General features: G+C 32.1%; 1 protein-coding gene across 2 annotated transcripts in view; it reads right to left on the reverse strand.

The window, feature by feature from the left end:
- Positions 1-13,700, reverse strand: part of HGF (hepatocyte growth factor) — an 81,058-nt gene that overhangs the window by 26,780 nt on the left and 40,578 nt on the right. For both annotated transcript variants that reach the window (XM_070469949.1, XM_070469951.1), the window contains 2 exons: positions 8,362-8,536; positions 4,929-5,056 (listed from right to left, as the gene is read on the reverse strand). In XM_070469949.1, coding sequence (XP_070326050.1) covers positions 4,929-5,056; positions 8,362-8,536 — 303 coding nt within the window. The remainder of the gene's footprint in view (positions 1-4,928; positions 5,057-8,361; positions 8,537-13,700) is intronic.

Genomic DNA, 13,700 nt, shown 5'->3' on the forward strand with positions numbered 1-13,700 from the left:
ATATGTAATTTAATTATTGTAATATTCCATTTCATATGGATTTTACCATTTTCCATTCCCAAGAACAAAGTGTAAGAGTTCATATTCCCATACAACTTTGCCAAAAGATAGTGTTGACAACATTTTGAATTTTTGTGAATTTATATGTGAAAAACAGAACTCCCACATTATGAAAAATCTCTACTTATATTTTTTCTTGTTACATGTGATTTTAAGCATAATTTTCATGTTCTTTAAAGAAATCTTTATGTTCATATGTTTTTTCCATTATTTAATTTTTTGGTCCTAAATTTTTCACTTTCATAGCTTTTATATATTAAAAATATTTCTCTTTATCTGTGATATACATTTTAAAACTTGGTCCAAATTTGTCATTTGTCTTTTGAATTTAAATATATAGGTTTCATTATGTTTTTGTCATGACACCTTTTGCAGCTTATTTTTTTTTCTTTTATTGTCTTTAGAATTTGAGTGTTAATTAGAAACCACATTGCTACATCTAAGTCATAAAGGTATTTTTCCAAGTTTACTCCTAGTATCTATATGGTTTCCATTTTTATGTTCATATCTCTTATCCATTTGAAGTTTATTTTCAGGTATGGTGCAAAGCATGGATTAATTTTATTATTTTTCCAAATATAACTTTATTGATCCACTATTAGTTTTTAAATTTCATTTTTACACAATGACATAAAGTGCCACTTTTTAAATATAATCTCAGTAAGGAGTTTATTTTTAGATCCTGTGTTCTGTTCTAATTGTCAATTTATTCTTGTGGTAGAACTACATTTTTTAAATTATATACTCTTTAAAAATATTTTAGTATCTGATAAGTTTTTTTACCTCAAATCACTTCTTTTTCACATTTTTCTTTACTATAGTTACATGTTTATTCTTCTAGGAAAGATTTAGAATGCGTTTGTTTGGTATCAAAAAAGATGGTGATCTATTTATTAATATCACATTAAATTTAAAAATTAGCTTAGGTGAAACTGATGTATTTGTGATGTTGAGATCTTATATCAAGAGCAAGTGATTTTTTTCTACATGTTAAAGTACAATTTTGGACTTTCAGTAGTAATTTGAAATTTAATTACATAGATTTGCACATCTTTCCTAAGTTTACTCCTAAGTTTTCATCAGTTTTGTTTCCTATTACAGATGTAGTTTTCTCTTTAATTATATCTTCAAATGCATATGTGAATGCTATTGATATTTGTATATTAATCATATATTGTGCTACCTTAGTGATTTGTTTTTATTATTTGAATTCAGATTTCCAAGAATATTACTATTATATAATTTGTACAAAGATCTGTTGCCTTTTTACTCAATCAGTAAATATGCCTTCTTATCTAATTGTATAAAATGTCAACATTGCAATGTCAAAAAAAATATAATGTTAAAATATTTATAATATTAAATAGTAAGGGAGATAGTGGCCTTCCCTAGAGTCTCAGTGGTAAAGAATCCACCTGCCAATGCAGGAGATGTGGGTTCCATCTCTCGTTTGAGAAGATATCCTGGGGAGAGAAATAGCAACTAACTCCAGTATTCTTGCCTGGAAAATCCAATGGACAGAGGAACCTGGCAAGCTATAGTCCATGGGGTTACAAAGAGCTGGACATGACTGAGGATGCTATATATATATATATATACATACACACATTCACATAGATATAGATACAGATATATGGTGTGTAAGTTTGTATGTATTCTGAATATTCTTGAATATTTTTATGAAGAACACATGAATTTTGTCACAGTAATTTCAGAATCTGTTGGGATTTGTTATATGGTTGCATTTCTTACAACTAAGGTGAATTACATTAATGGGTTTCTAAAACTGAACCATTTCTGTACTCAGACTATATGCAATCATTATGTATTATTTTCTTAATTTCTTTATTAAACTGCTCATTCAAATTTCATTTAAGATTTTACATTAATATTTACAAGTGATATGAATCTATAGTGTTCTTCTCTGGATACCTTTATCATATTTAGGATTCAATATCATAACTTCATCCAGAAATAATTTGAAAATTTTATTACATTTGTTAAGCTACAGGACAATTTATGTAGCATTGTGATCACTTGATCTGTGAATTCATCAAGGCATGATGTGGTTTGTGGTGGAACAATTTATCATAAATCTCCATGTTTCTTCTATAGGAATGAGTCTAAATTTTCTTTCTCTATCAGGGTCAATTCAACTAACTTGAATTTTCCTAGCGTATTATCCATTTTATTTTCATTTTTAGTTTTCACATGAGGTTGTATAAAATAATCTCAGGTTTTCTAATTTTCCAGTTCATTGGTTATCTTTACCTTCATATTATTATTTATAATATAAATATTATATAATTATTATTACCTTCATATTATTATTATATATAAAATTTATAATATATAAAATTTATAAAAATAAAATATACAATATAAAATATATAAAATATACAAAATTTTATATATTTATCATCTCTCGAGTCAGTTGGCTAATGGTTGTCCATTTTGTTAATTTTTTCAAAGAATCATCATTTAGCTTTATTCATTAGGTCTACTATTTCTTCTTTACTTTTCTAATGTCTGCTTTTGTCCTAGTTGTTTCCCTTCTTCTGTTGCTTTTGGTTTACATTTTTTACACTTCTTTGCGTGGGAAATTTCATTCCCCTATCTTTATTATATATTACTGATATAAATATTTAAAGCTGTGAATTGTTTGTTTCCTACCTTAAGTGTACCTTATATAATCCAATACAGTGTTTCATCAGTATTTTTGAAGAAATTCTACAATTTCAACTTTTTTAACAGAGTTATTTAATATCCAAATGGAAGAGCTTTTATATATATGCTAATTCAGATGCTGCAAGATTTAGGCAAAAGTTTTTAACTCATCAACCTATATGTAAAATTTGTTTCCTGTTATATGCAGAGGGATAAGAGCACCATCCTTTCATGTGTGTGTGGTGGGGGTTGGATAGGTATGTGTATGTATGTTTCTCTCCATGCATACATATCATACATGTAACAATGCATACAATTAGCTTGGCAGTATTATACAATGATATAACTGTCTGATAAAATTTCACAACTCTGTTGGCTAACTGTCTCAATACAACTGCCCCACAGGACCCTGCACATTGTTGCATATATCAGGTATAATATATTGTTAAATAGAAAGATTATAATATGTTGTTAAAATATTAATGAAAAGGAGAAAGCCTGGGGGTAATGGAAAGGTCATTTTAAGGAGAATTCATGTAAATCCTAGTTGTGTTCATTTGAGAATTTAGGCAAGTTACTTGAATTCCACAAAACTAATTTCTTCATCTATTAATGTGTAGGCTTATTATATAAGCAATAACATTAACTTTGCTTTCCAAATCAAAAATCTATACTCTATTACCTGATCCTTTGATAAGTGATATATCTGTACATTAAAGCATCTTAATACACACCAGAAACTTATAAAACAATCATTCTTATTTGCCTCTATCACTCAGGAATTAGCAGTAATTGTTTAAATGAATAAAGCAGGGACAGAATAGATCCAGCTGGTACCAAGCCTTCTTTAATCATTGTTTTCAACTTTATTTCCAACTGACCTTTAAAGTCTGCCCAGGAAGAGTGAAATTGATTGAAAAGAGACTCATCCCTTCTTCCCTCTACAACTGTGTTCGGAGTTGTTCTCGAAAAATGGCACTGAGGGAAAGTCAGGGATGGAAGAGGTATGCATAGGGCAATAAATCCGCGAAACAAAGCTTTAAATTCGGTTTGGACTTTTCAGAATGATTTAGAACTGACCATGGCCATGACCATCAAAAGTAAATTTATGTCAAAGAATATGATTATTAAAAATCATAACTCCCAATTCATTCTATACCAACAAATGCCCAGAGGCCAACATTATTATTATTGTTTGACAAATGATTTTTTAAACCTGTTTCAGTGTGACTTTTCTTAACCACTGCTCCCTGAAACAATTATTTGCAATGGTGTCTGTGTTTCCAAGTATGATGGTGATTTATCTCAAAGCCCACTGTTGCATATCATCTCTACTGCTAACACTCCTGTCCACATCACTCTCCTTTCTTGGCTAGATTACTGAAACAATCATTCAACTGATCCCCTTGTTTTGGCCCTTGTCAGGAGCTCTGGCTATTTTTCATAATGCAGCGAGAGTCATCCAGTTAGAATTGAAGTCAAATGGATCATTTAATTTCTCTTAGAATCCTACAGCAGTCTCTTCTCTTTCAGAATAGAAGTGTAAATCCTTCCAGTTTTTACAAGACCTCTGCAGTTTTAGCTCAGCTGCTCTCTAACCTCACCTTCTGCTACTCTCTACCTTGCTCATTCTGTACCAGCCACAATGATGTGCTGTTTCTTCTTTTAACTTTTCAAGCACTTTCCCATCTCATCTCATTTTCATCTGCAATTTCCTCTATCCAGAATGCTCTTTACAATTATCTGCACATGGTACATGCTGCTCTCCCACTCTTTCAGGTCCTCCTGAAATGTTACCTTAATATGTAAGATATTCTGAGACCATTAAAATGTAAAATAGCAACGTCCTCCTCTCTCTAACTCTAGGACATTTCTCTCTCTAGCACTTACACAAATGAGCTTACTATCCCCACCTCCATTTTAATTTTGCTTGTTTTTTCTTTGCTGGACGTTAGTTCCATGGGGCCAGAGAATTTTGTTTACTGGTATATCCACAGTGCCTAAAACTGTCCCTGGCACTAGTATACAGTCACATAAATAAACGGATATTGAGCATATACAAAAGAAATCCAACTTTGGACTTTGTGATTTTGTTTGCTAACGTGCAATAAGAGATAGCTCATCTCCTATAAAATGTATACTCCCTTTAGGCATTTCCACTGAGTTTAATCATGCCCACACTGCAAAATGTCAGCTATTACCTTGTCCACTTGACACGTCACATTTTGGAATTTGGGAGCAGTAGCCAACTCGGATGTTTGGATCAGTGGTAAAACACCACGGTGACTCAGCCCCATCTGGATTTCGGCAATAATTTTCTCTTAGGTCCCTATTGAGAATAAGCATGTTAATGTAAATTGCCAGGGTTTCTTACATTGGTGAAGTTAGTGTTATTACATTTCTAGAATCCCAGAATGTATGCATTCTATAAATAGAGCTCTACATTTTAGATTGGGATAGTTTTAACAATTTAAAATTCAGTATACACAGCTGACACTGCCCACATTATTGAAATAAATGCTGTCAGATGTCAAAATTCTTTTACTTCTACAGACCCAGAGTTTCACACAAATACTACTGCTTCATGAAAGAGAGAAATAGTACCACTTCATTATTCTCACTCATTTTCAAGACTTGAACTCTCAACTGTTACAATTTTTAAAAACTGGTCTGTTACTCATTGTATTTTCATGGATCATAATAATGTAGAAACAACATTCTCTTTGCAGAAGAAAGACTATTATAATTAACAGTCTTTAATTACCCTTGTTTAAAAATGAAGTTCTACCTATTGAAACATTTGCCACGGAAAACATATTTATTCTTTAAATTCTGTATTTCTTTGATTTATTTAATTTACCACGTAGATTTCTTTTAATTACAAAGTAGTTCTTTCTTGATTTAGAGATATTACCTGAAATTTTATATTTCTGTAAAATTAAGGCTTAATTATAGTATAGAAAACCTATAGAAAAAGTTGTCGACATAGTACATGCACTTCCTTTATTTTATTAATGATATAGCTAGACATTTGGACTTGTGATAAGGGAAAAGTCTAAATTAATATTATCTGTATGTAAAAGGATTTTACCTTAATACAAAGTTCACATTAAATAAAATGGGGAGTTCATGATTTGTTCCCCTGATAGTGCTCTCTAATTTGAAGAAAGTGTGTACTTTCTTTCCATAGATCTCTCTAATAATTTAACAAAATTAACATTCATTCTATAGAAAGGTACATTGTTTCACTTAGGCCCAATTAAAAATACTACACATTTAATACTAATCAGTTGACCATTAGAAACTGAAAACCATTTTTTAAAAAAGCTTGAGTTTGGTTATAAAATCAACAAGTAATAATTTATCAAGCCAAAACAGATCCTGACATAAGCTATGTTATTTAAGGTTGTGAGAACAGTGAGTGCCAATAGATTTGACCATTCTATAGCAAATGTTCTTATTTATAACCCACATTTAAACCTTTACTCTTCTTATAAAATCATAAAATTATTAACTGGAGAGATGAAAAAAATCTTTTCTTCTAACTAGTTTATACTCACATTTAAAAAGATTATGTAAAAAAAAAGATTATGTCAGTACAATATATGTGCACTGAATTTTATATAAAGTGTACAGAAATTTGCAATTTTAAATGAATAATTGCTTAGTTAATTTTGAGTTGTAATTTAAGGCAAGATAATTAAACATATATCTAAGGCTATCAATAAACTTAAAGTTCCCCTTTTATAATCTGTATCTAGAAGCACCTCATTAATCTAGATTAAATCAGGAAGTCAAGGTTTGCTCAAATATTTTTTCTAAGTTTTTTCACCTCACTTGAAGAATCAGTTACAATTATTAAAACAAATTAATGATTGTATGATTCATGTACATCATCACAGGCAGTATTTTTCAGTTATAGTGCTTTAAAAATCATCATTTGTAAGGAATCTCAGCACTGGGGCAAACAGTGTTTGGTACAACCAGAGACACCTGACCAGTACTCCATTCTCTGCTAGCCCACAAACGGTAAATGCATCAATACTCAGCAAAATGATGCATCAGATTTTATGTGTTTTATAACACAACTCACTTTTTGTTTTTTCATATTTATGTTTATCTTGACCAAATAATCAATTAAGAAAGAATAGCTTGGTGGTTGTGGTCATTTAGTCACTAAGTCGTGTTCGACTCTTGCAACCCCATGGACTGTAGCCCGTGATTCTCCAGGCAAAAGTAATGGAGTGGGTTGCCATTTCCTTCTTCAGGGGATCCTCCGAACCCAGAGATCGAACCCGGGTCTACTGCATTGCAGGCAGAGTCTTTACCGACTGAGCTACAAGGAAAGCCTTCCCCCCAAAAAGAAGAACAGCTTAAATTCCAATAATATATAGCAACTAAACTTTTGATCATTTTTTATTGTGAAATGTGTGGGTTCAATTTCTATAATGATTTTCTTTTTCTTACAGATTAAATTTGGTTCACATACACAATCTTGAGTATTACCAGTCATTAGAAGTTAACCAGAAGTGTGCATGGCACTGATACTGTCTTCTTTGTCTCTCTTACTATTCTTTTCTCATTTTCTTTGTTCTCTCTACTTTTTGTTTATTTCTGAGGTGTGAAACACATGGGTCAAAAATAGAGTGAATTGCTGTGAAGAAAATGAGGGAAATAAAGAGAGTGGCAACAATACATTTATTATAAAATAATTTTTAAAATACAACAAGTGAATATTTAGTATCTAAGCAAAGAATTCTGAATTGGTTTAAAAAAAATTAAATAATATAAAAAACCATAAACTATATCCCCTCTCCAGTGAATGGGCCGACTAATTTCATAGTTCTCCATCTTGAAATGTTAAGCCCTCTTATTAAAAGTCAGTTACATAAAGCCAATATATGTTATTTATAGGTGCTATTTCAGCAAAGCCACTATGAATGACACGTGTGTTATAAATTTTAAAAGCAATCATTTTATGTTCCTAATAACAAGGTGGACAATTTAAAAACACATGGCACTGTGGCTGTCCAACGAAATTCAAGTGGTGAAGAAAAGCAGCCATGGGAAGACCGTAACAAGTATACAACTGATATTCAAGGGCAGTTTCTTCAGCTTGATTCATCTATACAATTGTTTTACTTCCCTACCTGTTAAATGAAATTTTGAAACAATAAAAAATTTTCATATAAAACTATAAATTTTTTTCAAGGCTGAAAACTCATCAGTTTACAATGTTGACTTAAAGTATGCCTTGTAATCTCCCCTAAAGTTATTATGAAAATTTAAGGAAGCACTAGTTTGAAAGTTTCCTGGTTGTCGTTACCACTAATTTGTTCATTAAATAGACCTGTAAGAACAAAGCTGTGATCAGAAACCTAAAGATGTTTTTCCCAAAGCATGGATGGTACATCAACCATCTGATTCAGAATCAGCAAGAATGACTGCTAAAATGTATTATTTGAGGTCCAAATTTCAGACCTGAAGAATCAAAAATTCAGGGTGGATGTATCTGCCTTTTAATTGCTAAATTTTCCCCAGGCACACTAAAGTTTAAGGATCACTAACATTGAAATTATGAAAAATCAACTATTCTGCTTACTGAAATTTATAATATTTCCCTAATTTACTCACTTGCACTTGAAATTTTCAGGAGTTATGTCATGCTGGTGAGGATACTGGGAATCCCAACGCTGACAGGGAATTCCATTCCAAATGGTATTGATGGTGCCCCGGTAACCTTCTCCTTGACCTTGAATGCATTCAGTTGTTTGCATAGGGACATCTGTGTCATTCATAGTATTGTGGGCTATTGGTAAAAAGAAATATAAATTTAAATAAAATAATTTAATTTGTCATCTACCTCTTAAGAGTTCACTTGCATTTTATTTGTAGGATTTTCTGTCACATGTTTTTATAATAATTAAATGAAATAAAAAATTCAGTTTATCATTATTACTATCTCATTCAACCAAAAGGAGGAATTAAAACGGTGGACTCAACTTGTTGACATTTTAAAAATATTACTTGTCTCTAAGAAGATTTATTTCTTGCCTTTTTGTTTGTCCAATTTCATTGCTTACCATATCTGATAAAGATCCTGAAAATCTCAGTAAGAAAATATTTAAAGTAAAAAATTAAACTTACAAAACTTGAGCTCTCTCTTTGTCTTAAAATATACTCACTTATACAAAATATAACTCAAAGCATTCTGGAGCAACTAAAATTCATATACCTTCTCAAAACATGCATGACAATGTTTATGTTTCCATGTAAACTCACCAGTTACCTTTAACCTAAATGGTTATTCAAGATGCCTCTGGATAAAACTCAAGTTGAAACCCTCTCGGATAGTTTAAAAAGTGAATAAATGTTTTTTATTCATCTATTCTGGAATTTGATGTATCATTTCTCCAAAGGAGAGGTCAGAATTAGGCATGTTTTCAGAGGCTAGGGATGTGAATAAAAATGTACCATATTTAACGGTGTAAATACTTTTTAAGTGGCTCTTTAGCTTCATTTTTAATTTCTTTCTTTCTTGCAAATAATTATTACCTTATGTGGCTGAATGCTTTATTTCATCGAGTTCCTTGCAAAGGTAGTAGAGTCTACATTTGGAGTTGTTCTATGAAGCTTTGTGAAAAATAAGGATTAATTAATGACCATCTCAATCACTGGAATATTTTAAACACAGATTTCCACAAACTGCTCATTTAGTAATTTTTCTTTTAAAAAACTTCTTCTTCAGCTCATCTTAAAATGTGTTATTTCTTATGTATCTGCTTTAGGGAATAGAAATGCAGCTCAGAAACATCCTAAATTAAAAAGAAATCCAAATGGACATGAGAAAATGTTCCCAGATTGACCCATAAAATGGGCATTGAGAGTGGATGACTTAGAAATTAGTATCTGTTGATATTGGCAATGTATATTGACTCAGGAGGGCTTCCCTCATAGCTCAGTTGGTAAAGAATCTGGATGCAATGCAGGAGACCCCAGTTTGACTCCTGGAGAAGGGAAAGGCTACCCACTCCAGTATTCTGGCCTGGAGAATTCCATGGACACAGTCCATCGTTGCAAAGACTTGGACACAACTGAGCAACTTTCACTTCACTTCATTGATTCAGGAAGAACAAATTTTTGAACTGAGAAATTACTTGTATAGAAGTTCATTCTATTTAAGTTCATTATGATTTTAATACTACCTGAAGTTCTTTGATGAAATAGAAAATAAAATAAATTTCATAGATTCTGAGGGTTAGAACTATGTTTCATTAAAACAAATGCTAGTAAACTATCTTTTCTGATAATTTGAGTGGATTGTTAAATGATTTGAGGAGACTGGGTATGTGCGGGAAGCCTTTAAAGGGTGACAACTCTAAAACAGGTACTGACATATATATTTAATTATAAAACTACGGTGTCAAAAAAGACAAAAGAAATGTCCCCAGGAATCTGTCAGTTCATTAGCTTAACAGTTTAAGAAGAAAACTTTTGATCCCCCACTTCTTGGACACAAGCTCCTGGGCAGTAAACTTGTGACCTCAGTCAGATCTCAGATTACTGACAATGGCAAGAAGGTCAGAGTTAGGGCAGCCAGAGCGAAAACACTTCCGCTACTCTCACGGACTTCATCGCCTGACTTGGGTACTACAGCTCTCTGACTTTCCTAGTTATGGGTGTGTTTTGTTTTGGGTGTTAGTGATCCATCCTTCTCAGTATCATTTTGGCACTATGAACTTGCAAGTGAAGAATCCAGTCAGCCGGGGCCACCTTTGGCTAAATATGGGCCTTGCACGCCCATCAGAGGTTAATACACTCTATTCCTTGTAACCCACTATGACTGTCTAGACATCAACCTAAACAATGTAAAAAGAGGAATGATAAAATTTAAAAGCTAGTAAAAGATAAATATTTTTCTAATTGAGGTTAAGTTTTCAAATTTTTGGAGTCCTGGTGAAAAGAAATACCTATATTACAAAAACTCTTAAGTCAAAGTAAAGACTATAAACTAAGCTATAAGAATATTGAGGAAAATATTTCTTTGCTGATGGATGCATTAAAATTTCAGTATGAAGTTCAGAGACCAGAATTGTTTTACTGACCTTGCACCTCAACTGCAGAGGTTCCCAGAAAGTTTTAAAAAATTTGTTTTCACTTTAAAAGTAACTATCATAAAATCCTCATTTGAACAATTATGCTAAATATTTTTTCTGAACTTTTATTATTATATTTTAAAAATGATATAAACTTATTTTAAGGAGTCATTATTATTCACTAAAAGTGTAAATTAAAATGTTTAGATAAAAACTAAATTTTTGGATTTAGATTAAATAATTGGATTATTGAACAGATTCTAATTTGGAGGATTACTGAACAATTTCTAACTTTGAAATTATAAAAATTTACAGAATACAAGGAATTTTTGCACATTAGTAAAAATACAATATTGTACAGAATAAATATCATTTCATTAGGTCTTGTTATAAACTGAATATTTGTGTCTTCCTCAAATTCATATGTCAATATCCTAGTCCCCATGTTATGGTATTAGACAGTGGGGCCTTTGGCAAATGTTTAGGTCGTAAGGACAGAGCCGTCATAAATGGGGTTATAAGAGAGACCCTGCCGAGTTCCCTTGCTTTTTCTACCATATGAAGACACTGGGAGGAGTTAGCCACCTGTGAACCAGGAATCAGCCCCTCTAGATACCAAACCTGCTGACACCTTGGCCTTGGACTTTCAGCTTCCAGATTTATGAGAACTATATTTCTGTTGTTTAGAATCTACCACGTCTATGGTATTCTCTTATAGCAGCCTGAAATAAGTCTGGCCCTATCAAGATGTAAAGAATCTAAATAACATTATTGTTTCTTACTCTTATTTTAATAAGTGTCTATAACTTTGAAATATGTAACCTGAAACAACTTGATTTTACTTATTGTGGAGTTTTAATCCAGTAGAAATATTTTTTTATTATTTAACTACAAACTATCAATGTTTATATAGTATTTTTGTTTACTTAAAAAGTACCCTCTGAAGTCAGTGAATCTGTATTTATCTATTTCAGCTGTTAGAAGAGGCCCCATAAACAAAGCTACATAATTCTGATGGCAATGTATAGAATAAATAATATAAGCAAAAAAAGATATATTAATACAACAAGGTAACTACATAGCTTTCATTAATTAGTAACAGTTATTGTAAGACTTTATGTAGCTATTTAATAAATATTATTTGAGGGGGACCATGAATGATTTGTCCATAGACCATTTAACTGATATAAATGTTTGATCTCTGCCGCCTACATGAATACTTATGATTCAAACAAAAGGAATTATTCCTGGTCTGCAATAAAATAGACTCCCTCAGCTGTCCTACTACATAAACATCAAAACTTGGAGCAAAAACAAAACAAATGTTTCATGCTACTTGATTTGAAAGGGCTGTTAAATGTTGGGAAATCTATTCTTTTGGACTTAATACTTAAACATTAGACCTGAATGAGGGAAGGCTTTGAGGAGTCTCCAGTGGCCTAGCATAGTGTTAAAGAAGCACAGAACCATCCCCAGTATTAGCTGAAGATTATCAAGTTTAGCCAAAGCAATATGTTTTTAAAATATTACATCTCAACATCCACAAATTTTTCTGCAAGTATGTCTACCAGGCTTACACTGAAAATACCAGGAACTCTTCTGACAGTTTCTAACAAATAAAACATTTTGCCAGGGGTGTAAGTAGTGGTCACCCTTTGGAAGCAGATGCAAAGATATTTGCATGATCCTCAGTGGCCTGTGAGTGAAGGAATGTTTTTCTTTGATGACTGACTCAAAATTTTCTATTTGGAAATGCTTTAAGGAAAACAACATTTGCTATTGAAAAATTTCACTGTCTTGTTAGAACACGATCAAATACAATGGGTGTCTCTTGGAACATTAATTTCACTTTGCTGATATGGATGTGCTGTGGTCTTATTATTATACTACTTGGTAGAGAATTTTAAGGTCTGAATAGATTTTTTGAGAGAATGAACATTAATTGTTATGTAATTGATAGGAAAACCCTCTTGCCTCCAAGACAATGTATAATAAATTCACCCTTTTTCTCTGTTAAAGGCTAGCCAAGTCCTTGCAGACAGACCACGAGGCCCTGACAGAGGTCTGTGAAAGGCAATGGAGAATGTGAGTACACACGTATATGGCAGAAAGCCACACCCAGGCTCCATAACTCTTACATGGACAATTAGTAAATCTTTACATTTACAGTCCCCTTAGTCCTCCAAAAAATCTGTGTTGACAAGCTATTGCTGTTCTTTTGCCTATAGCTAAGAACAAGTTGCTTCATAAGCCATTGGCTAAATACCTGATTATTCTTAGAATAATTCAACCCAACCTACTTCTTATTCCCAGCTACTGAAGAGCAATTGAAATGTAGGATTTACTTTACAATGGTCCCTGGATATTTAGAACAATGTGTAAAGCTACTATCCCATCATCAGACTTCTGCTCTTTGGGCCGCAAAGGGCAGGATAAGGCTCAATGTAAATTTAAAGAGCTCCTTGTTTTAAACTGTTGTGAGAGAATAGTATAAAGACCTCCAAAACACAAACCTCAAATTGCTTCCATGTTTTCTTTCCATGTGAACCTGGAATTCACGTCTGAAACTTTCCCCTGGACTTTATCCAATTCTTTTCTGTTGTAAAATGCTCAGGAGACAAGACTTTCATGAAAGGGCTTCAATTTTATTCTCTTATTCCTTAGAAGATGACTTGGAAAAGACCTCCAGTACAAGATCTTTCCCTTGAGAAAGGATATTGATAGCAATTTTTTCCTGACACTGAATACAATGAGAGGACTATATTTCTATGAATCTCTGTTCTGGCCTTGAATTAATTAATAAAATTGAGACAAATAATTAGCTTTCTTTAAGGAAGAAAATGTTTGCTAAAGTCAGTTTCCCAACACACAAAGACA

The sequence above is a fragment of the Odocoileus virginianus genome, chromosome 1, assembly GCF_023699985.2.
Source record: "Odocoileus virginianus isolate 20LAN1187 ecotype Illinois chromosome 1, Ovbor_1.2, whole genome shotgun sequence".
Lineage (NCBI taxonomy): Eukaryota > Metazoa > Chordata > Mammalia > Artiodactyla > Cervidae > Odocoileus > Odocoileus virginianus.